The 18,416-nt window shown below is 32.9% G+C and overlaps 1 protein-coding gene across 1 annotated transcript; it reads left to right on the forward strand.

The window, feature by feature from the left end:
• The first annotated feature begins 13,974 nt into the window (after nucleotides 1-13,974).
• Nucleotides 13,975-16,523, forward strand: LOC132743330 (uncharacterized). Its single transcript, XM_060731862.1, has 4 exons — nucleotides 13,975-14,130; nucleotides 14,754-14,918; nucleotides 15,294-15,402; nucleotides 16,432-16,523. Exons 1-4 carry the CDS (start codon nucleotides 14,070-14,072, stop codon nucleotides 16,436-16,438), a joined length of 342 nt encoding a protein of 113 aa, XP_060587845.1. The 5' UTR covers nucleotides 13,975-14,069; the 3' UTR covers nucleotides 16,439-16,523.
• The last annotated feature ends 1,893 nt before the right edge of the window (nucleotides 16,524-18,416 follow it).

Below are 18,416 nucleotides of genomic sequence, written 5' to 3' on the forward strand. Positions count from 1 at the left end.
ACCTTTACCTCCGATGAATTCATGACCTGTTATCAAACATGATTTGCACTTTTTTGTTCACGTTGAAAATTGAATAAGCTTTGGGCAATGGATTTGTAATTATATAAATATTTAACTAAAACTCATTTACAAAATTATAATGAAATAATGCACTCAAAATTATGCTCAGAACGCAAAATGTGACTTATGAGCATGTAAGGGGCTACATCCAACCATTGCTGGAATAGTTTGTATTTACTTACTGTCACAACGAGTAATTCCAGTAAAAATTGATGCGTATGCAATAAGTTATTTATCTGTTATTGTTTGTAAATATATGGAAGTTTTTTTGAGACTTAAAAGAACGCAATATAAATTGGACACCATATTAATGCATCAAGTCCACATAAAGTGGCATATCTTTAAATGTCAACATATCGAGGTGTTTTTGTACTCAAAGATCACAATTTAAGTTCATTTATTCAAAACAAAGAGTGACAAATATGTTATTTACCTTGATATTGATGTACTTACCAACAAAGCAAGGTTTTAAGATACTCAACAGAATGCAATATAAAAAACGTTAAGTCAACACAACGAGAGACTTATCTATTATTTACAATTATATCGAGGTGTTTGGGCACTCAATAGAACGTCATATAAATATATAAAGTCAACACAAAGAGTGACTAATTTCTTAACCAACATATCGAGGTATTTGGGCACTCAATCAACGGCCACATAGATAACAAGAGGACCGCTAGGCGAAGCATTATATGCCCGAAAGTGTTTCTTTTTTAGTAAGGATGAAGCATTTGTAAGACATGGGAATTAAATAAAGTATTACCTCCTTCAAATAGCAATCCTCCTATGAAGTTTGAATATTAAAGGCCAAATGGAACTTAAGTTGTGCTCTGAAAACTGTTTGCAGTTTCGAGGTAATAGCGAACTTGAACTTTGACCTTGTGACTACAAAATCAATAGGGGTGTTGTACCCAATATTGACAATCATCGTATGAAGTTTGAACACTGTGGGCCAAATTGAACTAAAATTATGTTCTGGAAACTGTTTTCAGTTTTTAAGTAATAGTGACCTTGACCTTTGACTTTGTGACCCCAAAAGAATAGCGGTCTTCTACCTAAGATGGGCAATTATCCTATGAAATTTGAATATTGTTGGCCAAATGGAACTTACATTATGCTCCGGAAACCAAATTGCAAACGGACAGACTGACGGACGGACGGACGCCAGGGAGTATAACATAATATGCATGAAATTCATTCGGGCATATAAAAAGATAACACAAATCTATCATTTTTCAAAATATCGAGGTAGTTTGGTACTCATTATAACGACAGTACAATACATTAGTCCATTGATGCGGAAAAAGACACATACTTCTTCAAGAGTGTTGGTGCGAAATATATGTAACTCACATGACACCATATAAAATAGGAGTAAAAGTCGCGGTACTATGAAGAGACTTGCATACAAAAGATCATGAAAGTAAGGAGATTTATGTAACCTGCGGTATTGTTATATGCATAAATTAAGTAACATATGACCGCCTAAACAATATATCTCACTTCAAATAAAAAGATTATCACATAAACCATTGCACAGGATGAAATGATACACAGCCATGTCAAAAAGGATATAACATTATTGTAATAACAAAACATAGTTATGAGGTCACTTATAGCTTTATTTACGTATTTATACGCACGACAATCAAAATCGACAAACATGGCAGATAGTCGATGAAAGATCGGACTGGCGACCGCTCAAATCACTACTTAATTCAAATATCAATATATATAACACAGATTACATGTGCACTGGCTAGTAAACCGGGGACTTGAAATGTCAAAATTTACAATTCGTAATATTTTTTTCCACATGGCATGTTACGATTGACTGAAACAAAACAAAACAACAATCATTCAGTATTGCTAGAAAATATCAAAACTCAATATGCTAGAAATAATTGAAAACAAACATGGATATGCTTTCAATGGCCTTAGCTCTAGAAAATAATAATGATGAAAATAAAGACCAGGTAATATACAATATGGCATTTGGATAAAGGAACACAACTATGAGAAGACTATTTTTACATTTTACAGCAGTTACTCCCCTTGACAATGATCTAAGTCTGACGGTAGTCTAGTATTCTTTATAAAACAAACAAATACACTTTAGATATTCTAAATAAATATAATCTTATGTATCGTAAAATTACCTTCAGACTGTACATGTGATAAGGCACGTTATAAGTGTACATTTCAATGCAACGAACTTGGGTGGGGACCTTGCTCGACTTCTAAACACTTCAAGCAACATTTATGGTATCTAAGGCATGTACAGAGAAAACAAGCATATTTGCTGACCATATTCTTACCAAATTATAGTATTTGACTAAACGAAATTTGACTATTTAATTCAGTACAAATTCTAGAAATTCTGCAAACAGCTTGTTCACTTGCTTTAAACTTATCAAAAATGTACGAGTAAAAGGAGACCACATTATCATCTTATATGTATCTGACTAAAGCCGTCTATACGGAATGTGTACGGAAAAAGTGGCACCAATATACCAGCCCCATAATTGTGGAAGACAAATATGACACAATTACTTATCAAATCAAATATCAAAGTTATACTAACAATTTGCAGTATATGATGGCATTACAAATCTAAAGAAAACTTTAGCTCACAAATAGTACACGAAGTTCAAAAATAAGTCGTAAATGTTCAAAATAGTTCACAAATTTCTTTCAACATCTAAAAATTTTTGTTGATTTCTAATGTTATAACAATTTCTTACGATATCTGAAAATGTTTCCAGAATTAAAGCGTAAACACATGATACGACTGCTTTACGGGGATTATTTTGCCCCTTATCACAGTAAAGCAAACTGAACTCTATTGTGCACTTTCATTATTAAACACATCCCATTCAATGATTCAAGTAGTAAACAAAACTTGTCAACCTGACAAACAAGACTGTAATTAAATGAAGTTTTCAAATTCACTTGTCTAACGTAACCTTATTTATCTAGAATTGTATCTGTGTTACTTTTCCTTATAACCACGAGTTTCTCTACTAATACAATGTCACTTATGCTAATATTTCTCTAAGTTTCAAACCATTTGTGTCGTTCATGAAGCAAAGGTAGGAACCCCGTGTCCATCTGCGCCAAAACAAGTCGGCCATATATTTAACTTGTTTTCAACGACGTCTTGCATAACTGTCCGTTTTAACTAATATTCCAGGTAGTAAATGGTTTGGAGTTATCGCTTCAAGGTCGTCATGTGAATCGGCATTCAAGGTAATCGGTCTATCATTAATTATTGACTCAACTTCGCAAAGTATGTAAAGCTTCATCGTTAAGTGTTTGTTCCTTAACAACACAATGGAAAGTCCGACGTACTGTCCAGATCATCCGTTCCAAACCACCTCGATGGTGTAAAATGTCAGTCTACGTTTTTCTTTAACATTTCACTTTGAATTTGATGTTAATTCCAATCCTGAATAGCTTTTTTTTTAAATTCTGTGTTAGCACCAATAAAGTAACTTCCATCAGACCTAATTTTTGTGACTTGACCCCGTCGTGATATGAAACGCCATGGTGCATTGATGTAAGATTTAGTATCTTAACGTGCTGCAACTTCCAAATTAATTGCTCTTCTTGTTAAACATGTAAATATGACACAATAACGTTTTACATAGCCGCTACTTTGTTAAACTTAGAAGGGACCGAAGTAGTCAAAACCTACTAATGTAAACGGGGGTCATCTGGTGTGGTCGATCTTTCAGTAGGCTGGACATCTTCTGTTCACCAACCTTTACTCTTTGTCTACGACATACAACACAGCTTGAAATAAGTTTTCTAATAGCAGAGTGAGCGTTTATCAACCAAAATGTCAGTCTCAGATTACAACATTTTGTCTGTGCGAAAGGCAACCGTGGCTGCAGTTGCTCTAACATTGGAATTGTTACCTGTTTCAACGATGTGACTTTCCTATCACAAAAGAGCAATTCATTCGATCCTTTAAATCTACCTTTCTAAGATATGTGACAATCACATAACCAGTCTCACTTGCATCTGAACAATAATGTAATGATGCTGCCCCTTCTTTCAACTACCTTTTCTGAAACGGGATCGTCCCAACCTTTACCTAAGCAGCACAAAACTTTCAATATGTTCTTGGCTTGAAACATAAATGGTGCTAGAAATCCTAAAGAGTCATAAAAACTGCTGACCATAGATAACATACATCGTGTGGCGAGTGGACATTATTTTAGGTTAACCTCGAAACAAAATTTGTCTGATTCAACATTCTATTGCTCTCCAAGAGCACCATCAATTGGAAGAACATCTTGATCTAAATCCAGGTCTTGAAACTCCTTTGCTCTGTCAATGGCCGGAAGAGAGTACTTGACTATTGCTCAATCACTTTGCAATATGAAACTCGCCTTGGCCTAATACTGTTTGTAAATCTTTCACCACAAATTTCGAGTGATTAACCTTGTCAACTGACAGTCATATACGTAGAATTTTTTCACCACCGTGTCACTCAAGAATATCAACGTCTGTCTTACCACTAAAGTCCTAAGCAGTTCTTTTCAAAACGTAGTTTGCACAGCTTTGTGAAGATTTTGCACCAAATAAGTAACCCATCATTTGGAACCCAATCAATTATTTATTTGTGTCCACTTAATTCTTTCCACCATATAAACCGTAGAAAGCTAGTGTCACATTCTGTAACCCTGACCTGATAAAACATACTGTCAATGTCCCCCATGATTGCAATTTTGTCTTTTCGAAATGTGATAAATGTTCCTAACAATAGTGTGTTTTTGAGATTGGGTCCTTGAGATAATTCATCATTAATGACCTTTATTGAAAGCGTGCGGCATAGTCAAATACAACACGTAATTTGTTTTTCTTTGGATGTATCACATCATGATGAGGCAAATACCAAAATCGACCATCATTTTGCGTCTGTTTATTTCTCGGAACCTTACATGCGTAATCACTTTTTAGTACTTTGTCAATGACTTCACAATACTGTTCTTTAAAATTTGCATCACCTTTAAGACGCTAACCGAGCAATAACAGTCTTTTCTCTTTTGCGTTTCTATTATTTGGCATTTGTATGTCCTTTGTATGTATTTTCTAACTTTGCCGACTCTGATACTGTCTCTAGTGGGGCGTCCGTGGCCGAGTGGTTAAGGTCGTTAACTTCAAACCACTTGCCCCTCGCCGCTGTGGGTTCGTCGCCAAATGACCTATGCTGTGTCGGTGTGACGTAAAATCCAATACTTTATTTAGAAAAGGTTTAACCTCTCTAGAATATTCGGTTTAAGTTCCTTTTAATTTGCTCATCTGCAAGAGGTTACATGGTTCCTGGTCAACACCGTTTCAATCCACAGGATCATAAATGGCCAAACCAAAAGTTGTTTCTTATCGCAAATGGGCTATCGCCAATGCTTAAGGTTACGTCCCATGGCTCAAGCGGCCTCGCTACGTCAACACCAGTCAATATTTTAACTTCGGAATCGATCATGTTTAAGTTAACATCGTTTAAATGTGGCCATTTTTCAAGCCCCGTACTTGTGATTCTGTCTTCTAAAGACACAGGTAAGTTTGGTCGAGAGTATACTTTCGGAAGTTCAATGGCTTCGGACTCGTCTAAAGGCAAGATCTCTAAACCCGTAATCACAAGACAATTTTGCTTTCTTTTTATGCCCCCATAAAATGGGAAGCATATAGCGTTACACTTGTCCGTCCGTCCGTACGTCTGTCTGTCCGTCCGTCCGTATGTATGTTCGTCTGTCCGTACGTCCCGAGATCTTGTGAACGCAATTCCTCTTAAACCGGATGGCACAGATTTTGCTTAAACTTCCAGGGATGAACGACCTTAATGTGTAGATGGCAGTAAAGGAAGGAATTTTCGCTGCGACCAATTTTAACAAAATTATGGCCCTTTGTTGATTTTTTCACTGTATACTGTGTAGAAATTTTGTGAACGCAACTTCTTTTATACCGGATGGCAGATTTTGCTTAAACTTCCAGGGATGAACAACCTTAATTTGTAGATGGCAGTAAAGGAAGAAATTTTTGATGCGACTAAATTTAACAGAATTATGACCCTTTGTTGATTTTTTCACTATATACCATATATATGTTGTCAGTGGGGGCATATGTGTCCTTTGGACACAGTTCTAGTTTCAGTCATGAATAGTTTCTTTACGTGCTCTTCCTGTTGCAATCAATTAATTGAGTAAGTTTTCAGGACAAAATGTAAATGTTCTACCACTATCAAGGAAAGCATACGACTCAAACACGAGATTGCTGTCTTTTGATTTAATTTTTACGGGCAGTATTGGCAACACCTGACGAAATTCAGCCCCTGCTGACGTGTAGCAGCTGAAACCACATACGATTTGCCCTTGTCTGTCGGTTTCACGTAAAGTATACTTGTATGTGGTTTCTTACAAATAATGCAAATCATCTTTCTTGTTCAATTGACCTTTTGATGTCCTGGTTTCAAACATCCGAAGCATAGACCTTTAGTTTTTAAGAAATTGTACCTTTCTTTCAGTAATTGCTCAGTAATTGCCTTGCAAGTGTCTAACGAATGTTCTGCGTTACAATACACACAATTTACAGTATTTTCTGATTGATTACTCTTGGGCTGTGACGTCTGCTCTGCGTCTTTACTTACACTTGTAGCAAAATTTCTCGAAGACTGTCTGTTATCCTTCATTTGCCGACTGCTTTTCAACTTATCTCCAGCATCAATTCGCATCCTGCCAAACAAAGGATCATTAGCTTTCTTTGCTTCCCTTTCAACGAATGTTACTAGATTATTAAATTTCACAATGTGACCGCTTTGATTCAAAACATGCACAATGTTTCTAAATTTATCATAGATAGTACGATAGCTTCTTCATGATTGACTTTATATTTTCTTAATATTCAAGCACTCTTGCCGCTTCAAGATATTCAACTGCATGTAAACACTCCTTCAAGAATACAGATTTGTCTAAAGCTTTGGGTCGTCTGGTCTGATTTTTGCCACTCTTGCGCTCTTTTATCGTAAGCATTTGTCGATCACCGTATCTACTTTTAAACTCATTCATAGCAGTCTTATAACCTGTTCCGTTCCAGAGTCTAAATGTAAGTATCCCTTTACAATTCTATTAGCCTCTCCTTCTGTGTATTGTAGTAAAAAGTTTATTCTTTCGTCATAAGAATCAGTATTTTCAATCACTCTTACTCGAAATTGTCTCATAAACCTCTGAAATTCAAGTGCTTCTCCCCTGAACTTATGAACCTCTGCTTTCGGTTTATTCAATAATTTCAGAAAATTAATATCTGTTTGATTTGAGACATTTACCCGGTGGTGCTATTTTCTTTTCAGTTTCATACTCATGAGAATGAAATTCTGCAGAATCTGGGTTTAAAGGCTGAACAGTATCTTGATAACAGACACCACAATTATATACTCCTTTCTAACTCCTCAATTGCTATAGAATTGGCTTCACTGACATGTGTGTAATTCTAACTCCTCTTCTCTTAAATTTCAATTTGTCTTCTTCTAATTTTTGTTTTCCTATTTAAAGTAGCAGCTCTAGCTTGCAGTTCCGTTCCCCTCTGACTTTCTTTCATTGTCTCTAACGAAATTTGACCTAAAACAGGATTATGCCTGGAATTAGCACTGATCAAACTTCCCGAACCTCTTTTGTTATCAATTAAGCATACGCGGGGCCTTTTCTGCAAACCAGCTTTCATCACGTTTCTTCAAATCAAACAATTTCTTATATGATGCATTCATTAATTCGTCATCTTTTCCCTTTTCTTCTGAAGAAAACAATGTATGATATGTTTCATAAGGCTTCATGAAATCTTCATAATACTGAAGCTATGTTGCATGTATTTGCTGTATAGCAGCAGGATCAGATGACAAACTTAACAGTTGTTCTGAATTATCTACTTCTTTTAACAGTTTTTTAACTTTGCTTGTGTATCTTTCAATATAATGTTTGAAGTGTACTCATGTCCCTTTTCAGTGTATATTTTTGTCCTGGTCAAGGTGATCATCTATTAAAACGTTGAAAGAAAAAATGTCACTTTAATTTTAACTTTTAATGTTAAATGGTGTACATTAACACAAGTTTCATGCGTCCTAGGACCCGCATTTACTCTTGTTTTGCGAACATTTACTCACACAAGGCATTTCTGTTCATTCAGTATTTTAGAGAAATTATGTAAATAAGTAGACTTGTTTCAAATTTCTTTATGCAAATTTATATTTCTTTCAATTAAAAACCGTTCAAAAAACGGAATAAAATGGAAACGATAGAATTTAGACTACCCTATAAAAAGCGTACAAGTCTTTACTGTTGCTTAGGGTAAAAATTATCGGCTGCAAAGAAATCTCGCAGTTTTCTTATGTTAGTTTATAGTTTATAAAGTAAACATGTAGTACATATGATTTGGACCCTCATAATATTCTATGGGACCCTCATTTTTAATGAGCACGAGTCCCAATTAAGGTCTCTCAATTGAAAATTTCTAGAGAAAACCCTACTGACTTACCTTTAAGTTATAACAGTCAAGGTAAACTCATTCAAGGTCAACTATTAATCACATTTTGGTGTAAAAGCATTTTTTGTTTGACAATGTGTTATTGCACATGTATAAAATGTGTGACAAAATGAATCGAGTACAAGAAAAACATGGATCATGTACAAATGTACAATAGAAACGCGAATAGTGTACAAGAAAAAAACATGGATCATGTACAATAAGTGTACAAAAAACATGGACAATGTACAATATAAACTCGAATTATGTACAAGAAAAACATGGATCATGTACAATATATACTTGAATAGTGTACAAAAACATGGAATATGTACAATTTATACTTGAATAGTTAACAAAAAAACATGGAATATGTACAATATAAACTGGAATGATGTACAACAAAAACATGGTACATGTACAATACAAACTGGAATGATGTACAGCAAAAACATGGATCATGTACAATATAAACTGGAATGGTGTACAACGAAAACATGAATCATGTACAATATTAATTGGAATGGTGTACAACAAAACATGAATCATGTACAATATAAACTTGAATGGTGTACAACAAAAAAATGGATTATGTACAATATAAACTTGAATGGTGTACAACAAAAAAACATGGATCATGTACAAAATTAACTGGAATGGTGTACAACAAAAACATAGATTATGTACAATATAAAATGGAATGGTGTACAACAAAACATGGATCATGTACAATATAAACTTGAATGGTGTACAACAAAAACATGGATTATGTACAATATAAACTGGAATGGGGTACAACAAAAACATGGATCATGTTCAATATAAACTGGAATGGTGTACACCAAAAAAATGAATTTTGTACATGTACAATATAAACTGGAATGGTGTTCAACAAAAACATGGATCATGTACAATATAAAATGGAATGGTGTTCAATAAAACCATGGATCTCTGAACAACATATATACTGGACTGGTGTACAACAAAAACATGGATCATGTACAATATAAACTGGAATGGTGTACAACAAAAACATGGATCATGTACAATATACACTCGTATAGTGTACAAGAAACATGGATCATGGACAATATATATACTGGAATGGTGTACAACAAAAGCATGGATCATGTACAATATAAACTAGAATGATGTACAACAAAAACATTGATCATGTACAATATAAACTGCAATGGTGTACAACAGAAACATAGATTATGTACAATATAAACTGGAATGGTGTACAACAAAAACATGAATCATGTACAATGTACAATAAAAACTTGAATGGTCTACAACAAAAACATGAATCATGTACAATATAAACTGGAATGGTGTACAACAAAAGCATGGATCATGTAAATATAAACTGGAATCGTGTACAACAAAAACATGGATCATGAACAATATAAACTGGAATGGTGTACAACAAAAACATGAATCATGTACAATATAAACTGGAATGGTAGACAACAAAAACATGGATCATGTACAATATAAAATTAAATGGTGTACAATAAAAACATGGATTATGTACAAAATAAAATGGAATGGTGTACAACAAAACATGGATCATGTACAATATAAACTTGAATGGTGTACAACAAAACATTAATCATGTACATGTACAATATAACCTGGAATGATGTTCAACAAAAACATTGATTATGTACAATATAAAATGGAATGGTGTACAACAAAACATGGATCATGTACAATATAAACTTGAATGGTGTACAACAAAACACGAATCATGTACATGTACAATATAAACTGGAATGATGTACAACAAAAACATGGATCATGTTCAATATAAACTGGAATTGTGTACAACAAAACATGGATCATGTACAATATCAACTGGAATGGTGTATAACAAAAGCATGAATCATGTTTAATATAAACTGGAATGGTGTACAACAAACATGAATCATGTACATGTACAATATAAACTGGAATGATGTACAACAAAAACATGGATCATGTTCAATATAAACTGGAATTGTGTACAACAAAACATGGATCATGTACAATATAAACTGGAATGGTGTACAACAAAAGCATGAATCATGTTTAATATAAACTGGAATGGTGTACAACAAAACATGGATCATGTACAATATCAACTGGAATGGTGTATAACAAAAGCATGAATCATGTTTAATATAAACTGGAATGGTGTACAACAAAACATGAATCATGTACATGTACAATATAAACTGGAATGGTGTATAACAAAAACATGGATCATGTACAATATAAACTTGAATGGTGTACAACAAAACATGAATCATGTACATGTACAATATAAACTGGAATGGTGTACAACAAAAACATTGATTATGTACAATATAAAATGGAATGGTGTACAACAAAACATGGATCATGTACAATATAAACTTGAATGGTGTACAACAAAACAAGAATCATGTACATGTACAATATAAACTGGAATGATGTACAACAAAAACATGGATCATGTTCAATATAAACTGGAATGGTGTACAACAAAAACATGGATCATGTACAATATAAACTGGAATGGTGTACACCAAAAAATGAATTTTGTACATGTACAATATAACTGGAATGGTGTACAACAAAAACATGGATCATGTACAATATAAAATGGAATGGTGTTCAATAAAACCATGGATCTCTGAACAATATATATACTGGACTGGTGTACAACAAAAACATGGATCATGTACAATATAAACTGGAATGGAGTACAACAAAAACATGGATCATGTACAATATACACTCGAATAGTGTACAAGAAACATGGATCATGGACAATATATATACTGGAATGGTGTACAACAAAAGCATGGATCATGTACAATATAAACTAGAATGATGTACAACAAAAACATTGATCATGTACAATATAAACTGGAATGGTGTACAACAAAAGCATAGATTATGTACAATATAAACTGGAATGGTGTACAACAAAAACATGAATCATGTACAATGTACAATAAAAACTTGAATGGTGTACAACAAAAACATGAATCATGTACAATATCAACTGGAATGGTGTACAACAAAAACATGGATCAAGTAAATATAAACTGGAATCGTGTACAACAAAAACATGGATCGTGAACAATATAAACTGGAATGGTGTACAACAAAAACATGAATTATGAACAATATAATTTGGAATTGTGGACAACAAAAACATGGATCATGTACAATATAAAATGAAATGGTGTACAATAAAAACATGGATTATGTACAATATAAACTTGAATGGTGTACAACAAAACATGAATCATGTACATGTATAATATAAACTGGAATGATGTTCAACAAAAACATTGATTATGTACAATATAAAATGGAATGGTGTACAACAAAACATGGATCATGTACAATATAAACTTGAATGGTGTACAACAAAACATGAATCATGTACATGTACAATATAAACTGGAATGATGTACAACAAAAACATGGATCATGTTCAATATAAACTGGAATTGTGTACAACAAAAACCTGGATCATGTACAATATAAACTGGAATGGTGTATAACAAAAACATGAATCATGTTCAATATAAACTGGAATGGTGTACAACAAAACATGAATCATGTACATGTACAATATAAACTGGAATGGTGTATAACAAAAACATGGATCATGTACAATATAAACTTGAATGGTGTACAACAAAACATGAATCATGTACATGTACAATATAAACTGGAATGGTGTACAACAAAAACATTGATTATGTACAATATAAAATGGAATGGTGTACAACAAAACATGGATCATGTACAATATAAACTTGAATGGTGTACAACAAAACATGAATCATGTACATGTACAATATAAACTGGAATGATGTACAACAAAAACATGGATCATGTTCAATATAAACTGGAATGGTGTACAACAAAAACATGGATCATGTACAATATAAACTGGAATGGTGTATAACAAAAACATGAGTCATGTTCAATATAAACTGGAATGGTGTACAACAAAAACATGGATCATGTACAATATAAACTTGAATGGTGTACAACAAAAACATGGATCATGTACAATAATATCAACATTACACATACATAAATAAAGTATATATACGATATAAACATTGATCATTTACATCATTCATATTGAATGTGCTAAATTGCATTTACATTGAAATTCCGAATATGTTACATAAAAACTGTAGTAACAACATATGTTTGGCCAGTATTTCCTAAATGGGATTTTTTTTCAGGAAGTAAAACTTTAAACACCCTCATTTGAAACTTGTTTCCTTATGTGCGAAGTACTTTTGAACATAATATGGATTATAAGCAGTTTATTTATATATTAACTGCTTTAAATCTATGTTATGTTTTTTTTTTTAGCTGCATTGTCATGGAGTTCAAGCTTTCATATAAATTTCCATTGCATGTTTTTCTTAAATGAGAGATAGGATTTCAAAGTTTGACCTCTTAAATAAATACTACATTTCTCAACTTCAATATAAAGTTTAAACTAATACCGCAATGGTGGCTTTATACCTCATTGACTGTTATTTTGCGTCTTTTGAAAACAGCCCAAGGTGTTGGTTTTTATGAACTTGTTGTAAGAATGTTCAGTGTTATAAATTCGTTATACAAGTTGCTGATTGGATATACGGGAGAATAGCTTGGGCGATATTAATCCGGGGCTCAAGAATTCTACAGTGCCTGTCACTCCATTCAGACTTATGTTGTTATTTAAGACATGTAACATGTTGGTGGAGCAAATTTTATCAATGTGTTCAGTATTGTATAAGTCGTAGCAACGGCTTAATTTGCTATTTAGATAACACTCATATTAAAAACATTTAAAACAAGGATGAATGACTTGGTCAAGAATGAACGATGGATAATTATATCTTTTCATTTTTAGCTTGTTAGGGGTTAAATGAATATAGAAAAAAGGGTTATGAAGCGAGACTGACCAGATGTTTACAATTTTTTGGTGCACACTTATTTTGACAGTATAAATAAGAAAGGAACCGCAGTGAACCGCAGTACCAAGTTCATAAAATATTAAAAGAGATACTCTTTTATCATATACTATTTTAAAAGACTATGCGCACGCGTAGTCAACTGTTAATGATGCAGGAAACATTGTTATTCTTCCGCATTTTCGGTCTTCACGGCATAAACGACATAGTATACAAGTGTTTAAATCTCAATTTGATAAATTTCTCTGTATTATTATAATGATTTTTATTCTATTTATGCAAGTCAGAAAATTACCGGACAAAGTATTGAGTGTATATAGTTAAACAAAACCCCAAATACTAGAACTTAAGCACTTAATACTTCAACTTCTTGTTATATCCATTTGGAAGCAATATTAATGTCATAGGGAGATAAACATATGCAAAGGTTGTAACATTTCTGTCACGATTTGTTACAGTGTTATCTTTATGAACATGTAAAACGCCGAGTGTTTACTACAGACAATATTACTTATAGGACTGACAATGAAATATTATTCTGAAATAATATATTTGTTTCTCACCATAATATGCCTGGTAAAGATTGGTAAGTTCAGTCATTTTTTGTCTCTACAATTGTTTATTTAAAAGTTCACGGAAAGAGAGTATCTCCAAACAAATCAATGTTGTACATAATTCACATTTTTTGCATGGTTGTTTAAAAATTGAAGTTAAACAAAAGGTGTTATACTAAGCGATATACTATTTTGTCGTAGTAAAAAACAAATAGATTTATTCAAATGGATCGACATTAAGCAATATTTAAGCTAATTCATGACGAAAGCTTATTTGAACTTAAGGGTGGAGGAGGTAAAGTGGGGAAGGGGCATTGAGATCCTCTTCATTGATTGACCCCAGCAAATCTACCTTTCAGAAAAATATCCTAGTATGTTTATCCACCTTTTGTTATTTGTTTGTTAAAATATTAAATTATTTTGAATCTGAAAACAGGATAATTGTAGTATTTTATATTATTTTTCTTTCACGCAGACAATCTAGTTTGAGTGATATTTCTTTGCCTAACATAAATGTTCTTACGTAAAAGTTGTCACTGTCATCTGCTTATTTCAGTACTATATAAAATGATTTGATGGTAAATGTCTCAGCTATACTGACAGAAAAGTAAAGTTATTATTCAAATTTATAATTTAATGTTTTTTTCATTCACAGGCGACGTTCTATGTTACCGGTGTCACGTGAACAATGATGTGACTGATTTTGATTGTGGGAACGCATTTAACATGTCTTGTAGAGGGGTTGCACACATTCCTCATTGCACTCAGTTTACCACAGACCCGGCTGTGCAAATGAATGGAGTTTGCTCTTGTGAGAAATGTATGTTAAATTAATGTATATGCTGAATAAGATACCATATACAGTTGTATACTGTTTAATCTAAAATAATTTCATTATAATCAATTTGCAAGAACCGAATATGACAAGCTTTTGCCACCGATATACGTAGAGCACAGTCTTCTGTGCCACTTACCTGCCTGACAGGGTCTCAGTGATGTTTCATGGAATTTTCCAAGGTATTCTTTAATATATAATTGAATATACGTTTAATCAAATAATTCAAGAAATGTTTGATTAAATAGTACAATAAATACTTAATATGTCATTAATGCAATAATGCTTGATAAGATATATCGATGTTTGCTTAATTAGGTTTCAGACTTAAAAACTGTCAGACTTTTCTCTTTAATAAAGTTTGCTTTACGGATTTGGAATGTGCGCAAGGATGCAAGGCCCCTTACGTTGGAAAATGTTTAGAAGGATATCACTTGAGTATTGAGAAGATTTGCCTGTGTGAATTAAGGTATACTAGTTTTATGATCAATACGTACCTTAAGTTTTTTTTACACTTTTTTCTCCTTTTTTTTTAAAATAGATACACTCAATTTTCCTTGCATAGTTTGCAAATACAAACAATGCAAAACTTATTAAAACAGAATAGCTCTTTTCGTTAGAATGCATACAATATATACACATTTTTATCAATCCTTTTCATAAATAAGGTTTATGCCAAAATTGAATAACTTCATTCTTCTATCACATGTTTTTTTTCATGGTTACTTTATCACCTTATTTTTCATATATTCTATTCATTTATTACCTCGAGAAGTTTTTGCAAATTTTGACACGTTATTAGAACAGTGTTTTGTATATGACTTTCATTTTGGCTTGACAGATTTTTATGTGGAATGTATATTACTTAAACTTTGACTTGACAGAATATTTTACTATTTTTAAACAGTTTCAAAATTCAATTTAGAGTATGATTCTTGAAACGTGTGCGTAATGGAAACACTGAAATAACCAGTTACATACCCACCACTTACACAAAGATTATTTTAAAAATAGTCTTGAAATTAGTTACTGTGGGTGTGCTCAATTAAATATGAAGTTATAATTTAAAAGCAAAATGAAACGTACTTTGCGATTTTAAACTTGAAAGCAAAAATATAGAAATTATATGATGTAACAATATTTTAATCTTAAAAGTATTTCGTGGTTTCGCCCATTGTTTTCTCATTTAGGGCGCATGCATTTTTTACTTTGGGACCATACGCCGCTTTTCATGGAATGGTACTCGCGTGTCACTTTAAAGATTCCATAATGACCGCCGTATGAACAGATCTGCGGATGTCTTTTTACGTCGAATTCTGCTTAAGCCGGTGCTAGGGAGCGTGGGCGGAAGTTTGCATTTGACAGTACCGTCCGTGGACAGGCTTAATAAAACCGAGCCTGCAACATTTTCGATTTTGCCGGGTTTTTTACTTTCTTTAGGGATCTTTTCTCTATTTTACTTATTTATTTATTTGTGATTACTTTATTGTCTTTACAGTACGTGATTGGAAAGAGAGTATGATATCAAGACAAATGAGTTTAATACATTGCTGTTATAACTTGTTACAATAAAATAATGCCAAATCTTCATTTTTTGTTTGATCATTTTTTTAACATTTGCGCCAAATATGGCCTCATGTTATTTTCTTAAATGTATTACCAGGATTGTTGTTGTCAGTAACGTCTTCTAGATGGATACTTTTTCTTGAATTATGAATAGAGCACAAGGCGGTATAACTATAAAAACAAATATACGCGTAAATTGCCTTTGTTAACCTGAAATGAAAATATGTGTTATTTATGTCGACTGACGTTCAACATTTGGTTAGTTATTTCCTTCTGGGTGCAAGTAATATTTATTACTAGCTTAATTAACTTTTGGACTTGATGTCAGTGTCCAGATTATGGAAGACCTACTTTATGGCTGTTTTCTATTATTCTTTAAAATGTTATTAGCGTATGCGAATGAATAGATATAAAAGAAATATGTCAACCAAAATGTTACAAGCGCATTCAAAATGACTCTTCTTTTTACGATTTGATAAATTTTACTGTGAAAGCTAGAAATAATAAATGTGTCATTAAAGATCGCTAAAATGACGCAATAGCTTTTTATAATGCTTAATCGGATTTTGTTTTTAGCTGCTTTTAACATGTTATATAGCATACAAAATTGAGGGACAACAGTATAGAGTCTAGTCAGCCTGTATGAAAGTGCACTTTGGTCTGGCATTGTTTTATCATTTTCGATTCCTTCACTTAATGGTTAATCGATATCAAGCTTTCTCAGTTGAACTTTTCTAACAATCAAGTTATCAATGACAATGTTTCATACATGAGGGCGATTTTTCATTGGAAAGTCACCTTGTAGTCTAAATTGTAGTGTCTTTCAAAATAAGCTCAGTCTATATCGATTTTTCGAAAAATCGTTGGTTATTGCTAATTGTTCAAACTGCAAATTTAATCAAAGAAAATGAATAAATAATATAATTTATAAGCAGACCTTACTTAAGACTTCCTGTGTTTTGAGTCTCTTTTTTTATTTCGTGTAAAATCGTGACGACTCATAAACATTTAAATTTATAAAATCACATACTGTTTTAATAAAGCTACAGAGGTCAGCAGTATTTTGATTTTAATTGTAAAACGATGCTCCTGGATTCTGTTTCAGAAGTTATCTGTTTTCTTCTTCCAAAGCTTCAAGCATCTTCACATTAACCGTACACATATGAAATACGTACATCACAAAAGAGGTGTCTTCTCGTTTATTTAAACATTCTGTCAGTTTGGAACCATTTGCTGCTGTTCATGGCATTACACGTTAGTACCACATTAAAGTTCTGGTAGTCTCCGACATATGAATACATCAAAGAATATGATTACGTTTTTACTTTTTTTAGGTGTTGAATCTCTTACATGCTCTTAATCCATTACTGAAGCACTATCAAATGTTTGGCATTTCTTAAGTATTTTAAAAATATGGTTTACTGAGGCATGTGCCTTTAATGTTCTTACTGTGATTTGATTTAAATGATTTATTGTACAACCGATTGGGCACCAACAATTCCAGGCATTTGCAAGCGACGGTCTGCTTTGTTAAGATATGTAATAAGATACTGGGTAACAGTTTACACTATGAAGAATAAAGTAGTTTTTCCTATATATCTAAATCATTACAAAAGATTTGATACTTGAACTATATAATTTTACGTATCAGAATGATTTATTTTTGTCACATATTCGAAAAAAAAGTGCAAAATCTGCGAAACCAAGATTCAAAATCACAGACCCATGATGCGCACGTATACGTTTTCTTTTGCATGTCCTTATTGGAATGATAAGCCATGTTTTATATCTTAGTCAATACACGTTTAATTATGTCTCCCCCACCTCGGGGGGAGACATATTGTTTTTGCCCTGTCCGTCCGTCAGTCCGTCCGTCCGTCAGTCCGTCCGTCCGTCCATTCTTCGTTTCCGGACGAT

The sequence above is a fragment of the Ruditapes philippinarum genome, unplaced genomic scaffold, assembly GCF_026571515.1.
Source record: "Ruditapes philippinarum isolate M1 unplaced genomic scaffold, ASM2657151v2 ctg2876_1_1_1_1, whole genome shotgun sequence".
NCBI lineage: Eukaryota > Metazoa > Mollusca > Bivalvia > Venerida > Veneridae > Ruditapes > Ruditapes philippinarum.